The sequence below is a fragment of the Pseudonaja textilis genome, chromosome Z, assembly GCF_049901715.1.
Source record: "Pseudonaja textilis isolate UNSWEBS1 chromosome Z, rPseTex1.2, whole genome shotgun sequence".
In the NCBI taxonomy this organism is placed as follows: Eukaryota; Metazoa; Chordata; class Lepidosauria; order Squamata; family Elapidae; genus Pseudonaja; species Pseudonaja textilis.
Genome location: NC_142008.1, coordinates 131,733,248 through 131,739,395, shown reverse-complemented (window position 1 = coordinate 131,739,395; position 6,148 = coordinate 131,733,248). Strand labels below are relative to the sequence as shown.

Here is a 6,148-nt window from a genome sequence, read left to right as displayed (position 1 = left end):
CCGATCTCCATATATTTTTGCCTCCAGGCCTTTAATCATCTTAGTTGCTCTTCTTTGCAAGTCAAATGTTTTGTTTTGTTTTGTTTTAAAAAACCCGCTTAAAATGCATTATAATACTTGCATACGTATGTATATCATATACATACAGTTTTATTTATTTATTCAATTTCCACAGGTATGCCGCCTATCTCTGAAAAGCCACTTTGATCGGCTTGCAATTAAAAGGACAGACACCTATGTACCCACAGGCGATATCTCTCTCGCTGGCAACAAAATCCTCACTGCAAAGGAGTTTCCAGAATCCGGGGACTTAAAAATAACAGATGCACCTCAACTTCCTTTCGTTACACTCCCTATAACACTCCTGTTTTTCTTGAGCTAAAAGAGTTCATCAAACCTCTGTGTCTCTGTCTTTGAAATATGCTCTATTTCGGAAACTAGTAATTTCTTTAAAGTGCTGTATTCAGTAAATCTTTGCATCTCCTTCATTCTCTATATTTGCTAAATATCTTAAGTGCGTCGTATCTCTACGATGCTGAAGCCAAAGCGCGACGTGATGGGCGGAGCCTGCGCCCTTTTTCAAGATGGAGGAATCCTGCACGTGGGAAGAGGAGAACCCTGCTTCTAGCAGCGGGAGTAGCGGCAGCAGCGATGAAATGGAGGATATGGAAATGGAGGAAAAAGAAGAGAAGAAGCAAGGAAAGCCTCAAGCAGGAGCTTATGTGCCGGGGAAAGATCCCCCTCCAGCCCCTGGAGAAGAGCTGGTGATGGACGAAGGCGCATATCGACTCTACCATCGAGCAGGCACCGGTAGGAAGAATTGGGCAATTCTCACGTTATATTGGAGAAGGATGTGATCGCGGGCAAGAGAGAAAAACAGGGAGTATGAATCGCTAGTAATGCAAACCAAAAACTAGGGTTCGGCATTTGCTAGTAATCTAAATGGAGCAATTTAGGAATTTAGCTTTCCGCCCTTCCGAGGTCGGTAAAATGAGGACCCAGATTGTTGGAGGCAATATGCTGACTCTAAACCCCTTAGAGAGGGCTGTAAAACGGTACATAAGTTTAAGTGCTATTGCCAATTGAGCTTAGAATTTTTGTTCCTGCCACAAAAGGGTTGGTGATAAATATATCTATGATCCTACTGAGAAAATTGGAGTTTAGAATTACACTTAACTTGTGTAAGGGGGTGGGGGTTGTCCAAAACTGATGTTAGTTTCTCCATTGCTGTGACTTGTAGGTCTGTTGCATCTCAGTTTCCACAATTCCAGGGATCCGTTTTGGATGATCCTGGATAGTAATTACAAGAATTGAACTCTAGAGGTTCAAGAAAGGATCAAATAGAAAAAAGTAGTCATAGAAGTTCCATTTAACCCTGAGGTATCCAGACAGAGGATAGGGCAAAGCACCTTCCAAATACTTTAGAATTTGTAGAGTCTGCATTGCAAACAGAACCTGAGAACTATTTTGTAAGTCTATATACTCAACACATGTTTGATAAAATGAAACCCAATGTTTACATATAAAGAAAGAAGATGAGGTTAAGTTGTGAATAGGATAGCAAAAATTAGTATAAACATCTAGATCAGGGGTCTCCAACCTTAGCAACTTTAAGCCTGGAGGACTTCAACTCCCAGGATTCCCCAGCCAGCAAAGGCTAAGGTTGGAGACCCCGATCTAGATAAATGGCCCAGCTAAATGAGGTCCTTCTATTGCTATCAATTTAGGGGCTCCTTGCTTGAGCTTTGACATCTTGCGTGATGCTCTTGGAGACAACCGAACTAGCTACCCACTGAGCCTTTTCCTTTGTGCGGGAACACAAGCCGAAACTGCCCAAGCGAACAGGTGAGTGCTTGGGATGGGTCAATGCAAGTAATCCTTGACTTATAAACCATTCATTTTGCAACTGTTCAAAGTGACAGTGGAGCTGAAAAAAGTGACTTATGACCAATTCTCACGGTTATGACTATCACAGGTTCTCCATAGCCATATGATCAAAATTTGGGCACTTGGTAACTGACCTGTATTTATGATGTTTGTAGAGGCCTCTGGTCATATGATCACCCCCAGCAAAGTCAATGGGGAAGTGGAATTCACTTAACAACTGTTTGATTCACTTAACTTGCAGCCATTCTCTTTAACAACCACGGCAAAAGATTGTAAAATTGGGCATGGTTCATTTGACAACCGCCTTGCTTAGCCACAGAAATTCAGGACCCAATAATGGTCCCAAGTTGAGGACTACCTTATTGTAGGCTAAGCTGACAATCATCTGAATGAGCTAGGAAAGGAATCTTCCATAGCCTGATACCTACTAAAAGTATTTGATTTCAACCCCCATCCTACTACTCAAACCGCATGGCCCACTGTAGGATGGGGCCTGAAATCCAGGACAGGTGGTTCCAGGTTGGGGAAAGGTAACAATCTTATCGATCCATTTTATAACATTTTTTCCTCCCTCTCCCCTCCAATCCCACCCTAATAAACCACAGGTTGCTAGTGATGAAAATGCACAATCTCCATGGGACCAAGTCAGCTTGCAAAAATTCTTCTGAGTCAGAGAGTAGCAGCGAGAGTGAAGATGATGATGAGGACAAGAAACCCCAGCTAGAACTGGCCATGGTTCCCCACTATGGAGGGATTAACAGACTGCGAGTATGGAATGTTTCTTGCTGGTCTTTCCTATCTTTGCTTCCTTCGATAACATTGTTTCCCCCTTAATGCTTTCCCCTGCTATTTTCCCTCTTCCGCATAGGTGACAGAGCTGGGAGAGACTCAGGTGGTTGCAGCATGGTCTGAGAAAGGGCAGGTGGATATATACGATCTTCAGCGCCTCTTGGTGGCTGTTTCTGACCCCCAAGCGTTGGCAGTCTTCTTGCGAGAAGAGCAGGCCAAGATCAAGCCCATCTTTTCATTTACTGGACATATGTCAGAGGGCTTTGCCATGGACTGGTCCCCTAAGAAACCAGGTAATGGAAGAAGGGAAGGGAAAGATAGCTGTAGGAGGTGAGAATGGATGAAGTCTAATTCATGATATTTTGGGTATTGCTTGTTGTAGGCACTCTTTTGACCGGGGACTGCAATAAAAATATCCATCTATGGACACCCAAGGAGGATGGATCGTGGTTTGTAGATCAGCGGCCTTTCACAGCCCACACAGCATCAGTGGAAGACATACAGTGGTCCCCAAATGAAGCTACAGTAAGTTATCGATAAGTTTGTGCAAGTTTGCAAGTCATCTTGCATCTAGGGAAGAGGATATTTCAATAAACTTTTATTTACTTTAAGAGACATCTTAATAAAAAAAAACCCTTTTAACTGATTGGATAAGCCATTGTTTCTCCATCTTGGACATTTTTAAGATTTATGGACCGCAAGTTCCAATATTTCCAGGCAGCGTTGTCTAAACATTTGGACCTATTGATTTTTATTTGGGAATAAATATAACTGAACACATTAGGACACATTTCTGAGTAAGAATGCCTAACTGCTTCCTTCTCGTTTCTGAATAATTTTCATTAGCAAGAAGGTACACTAGATACAGACAAAAAATACTGTATCCTATATATGCATAAAACCAATATACTAATTCTCTGGAAATTTCAGGGAACTTTGATTCTGGAGTCTGCACTTTTATTAAAGACATTTACATGCAAAAATAAATTAAGTTCTTTTCTTCCTTTAAGAATGCACAGCAAGAAAGCCTGTTGCAGACATAAGAGAGCTTAGCTCCCCTTGTTGAAAAGGAAATGCATTTTTGTATCTCTGGGTTAGGTTTTTGCTTCATGTTCGGCTGATGCCTCCATTCGCGTCTGGGACACACGGGCTGCACCGGGAAAAGCCTGCATGCTGACCACCAGCAAAGCGCACGATGCAGATGTCAATGTGATCAGTTGGAACCGAAATGAGCCCTTTATTGTTAGTGGTGGTGATGATGGGATCCTAAGGATTTGGGATCTAAGGCAGTTCCAGGTGAGCCAATGGATTCCTGCTGCCAGATGAAGTATGGAATAATCACAACTTAACCTGAGGCATCTGGTTGGTTTGGGTCTAATGGGAACACAACTATAAAAGGGATGCGACCTCAGTGGCTTTAAGAGGTGTGGACTTCAACTCCCAGGATTCTCCGGCCAACATTGCTGGAATTCTGGGAACTGAAGTCCATGCATCTTAAAACCATCAAGGTTGAGAAACATTGGCTCAGCCTTGGGGCATGAATCAAGAGCCACACATTCATTTTGTGATTGCAACATCCCCTACACTCCCTCCCTCCAATCTGACTTCTACTGAATATGGAGACTTGCAGTTGCCACTGTATCCATTTTGTACCTTAAAACTTCCAAAGTGAGCCTTATCTCACCAACTGGAAGCATGGTTTTCAACATGTCCCACAAAACCTGGTATGGCCCTCAAGCCAATAGAAGGCACGGATTCCCTCTGCTATCCCATTTGCCCATCTTTTGTTATCATAGTATTCATGTACGTTCATTATTTTATTGTTCTATTGTTTTGATTACATTTTTTTATTCTTATAAGATCCTAGAGTAGCCCCATGATGAGATTGGTGGCAATTAAATTTAATAAATTGTAACATTTGGCTTCTGTGTTGTGTAATCCCAGAGTAACTGGGTTATTTAATGAACTCTACCTCAGCGAACATGGACACCCATCTCTATTTTTCCTTATCTTGGCTTATAATAATGGTCATTTTCTTCCCACAGAAAGGTTCAGCGGTTGCCACCTTCAAGCAACACACTGCACCCATCACCTCAGTGGAATGGCACCCCACTGATAGCGGTGTCTTTGCTGCCTCTGGGGCCGATGACCAAGTGACTCAGTGGGACTTAGCTGTGGAACGTGACGAAGGAGAGGCTGAGGACCCAGCCTTGGCTACCATCCCACCCCAGCTGCTCTTCGTTCACCAGGGAGAGAACGATATCAAGGAGCTGCACTGGCACCCACAATGCCCTGGCACCCTCATCACCACCGCCCTCTCTGGGTTCAACATCTTTCGAACCATCAGCGTCTGAGGGAAACTTTCAAAATGGCTGCCCTCTAAATTCAGGTGGCACTTGTAGGGGTGGTCAAAGGAGTCAAGATGGTGCCCACCTTTTTACATGTGCAATATATCATGCATACAGAAGTTATCATTCTGCTATAAAAAAAGAAAATTCAAAACAGGTTTTTTATGTCTATAGAACTGTCCCAGGAAATATGTGAGCTTCCATATATCTATTATAGCCATAATGTACATTGGAAAGGAAACTATTTTGAAATAGATGCAAAAATGTGTTTAAATATAAATTATTTTAGAAATAAAATTCTGTGATTAAGCACTCTGAGACTGAGTTTTAAGAAAAACCTGGGATGGGTGCATTGAAACATTCATGCTTTGTTAGATGTTCATAAATACTAAGATTGCACATGGAAGACCTGGTTTGAAAAAGAAATACATCTCCAGAAAAGGGAAACAGGCTTCCTGCCAAAATACTTTTATTTGGTAGTCCTTGACTTACGACATTTGGGGGGAGAATTTTAATTTCTAAGGTTGCTGTTAAGTGAGTTGCGCCTGAATTTAACCTTTTTTCCTCACAGTTGAGTGAATCACTGCAGTCACTAAGAGATTCCAGTTTCCACCATTGACTTTCTTTGTCAGAAACCAGCTGGAAAGGTCACAAATGGTGATCAGGTGACCCTGGAACTGTTGTAAATAAATGCTAGTTGCCAAGTGCTCAAATTTTGATTATGTGACCATGGAGATGCTGTGGTGGTTCATAAGTGCAAGGATTGGTCATAAGTCACTTTCTTCAGTGCCACTGTAACTTCAATGAATGGTTTCAAGTTGAGGATTAATTGCATAGAGCAGTGACAGCTAACCTTTTTGTCGTCAGGTGCCAAACCCATAATGCAATGTGCGCATGACACCCACCCCTCCTACCCATGCACATGCACCCTCCCTGTGTGCACGGCAGATTCCCGACGATCAGCTGGTGGAGGACACGCTCGCATGTGCAGTGGACCTGATCTGGGGCAACAGCTCACATGCCGGCAGAGGTGGCTTTGTGTGCCACTTTCAGTATGCGTGCCATAGGTTCGCGCCATCACAGGCATAGAGCAATGTTTTTCAACCTGGGCAACTTCAGCTCCC

The 6,148-nt window shown here is 42.9% G+C and overlaps 1 protein-coding gene across 1 annotated transcript; it reads left to right on the top strand.

Moving 5' to 3' along the window:
- The first annotated feature begins 574 nt into the window (after positions 1 to 574).
- GRWD1 (glutamate rich WD repeat containing 1) lies at positions 575 to 5,333 on the top strand. The gene is made up of 7 exons (XM_026711974.2): positions 575 to 810; positions 1,728 to 1,845; positions 2,493 to 2,655; positions 2,756 to 2,969; positions 3,059 to 3,201; positions 3,775 to 3,972; positions 4,722 to 5,333. Exons 1-7 carry the CDS (start codon positions 585 to 587, stop codon positions 5,028 to 5,030), a joined length of 1,371 nt encoding a protein of 456 aa, XP_026567759.1. The 5' UTR covers positions 575 to 584; the 3' UTR covers positions 5,031 to 5,333.
- Positions 5,334 to 6,148: the final 815 nt, after the last annotated feature.

What these genes read in the sequence shown, in the direction of transcription:
- GRWD1 (XM_026711974.2), top strand. Translation starts at nt 585, where the DNA reads ATGGAGGAATCCTGCACGTGGGAAGAGGAGAACCCTGCTTCTAGCAGC. An exon ending in CTACCATCGAGCAGGCACCG is followed by an intron (nt 811 to 1,727) that starts GTAGGAAGAATT and finishes CTATCAATTTAG; the next exon opens with GGGCTCCTTGCTTGAGCTTT. An exon ending in GGGATCTAAGGCAGTTCCAG is followed by an intron (nt 3,973 to 4,721) that starts GTGAGCCAATGG and finishes TTCTTCCCACAG; the next exon opens with AAAGGTTCAGCGGTTGCCAC.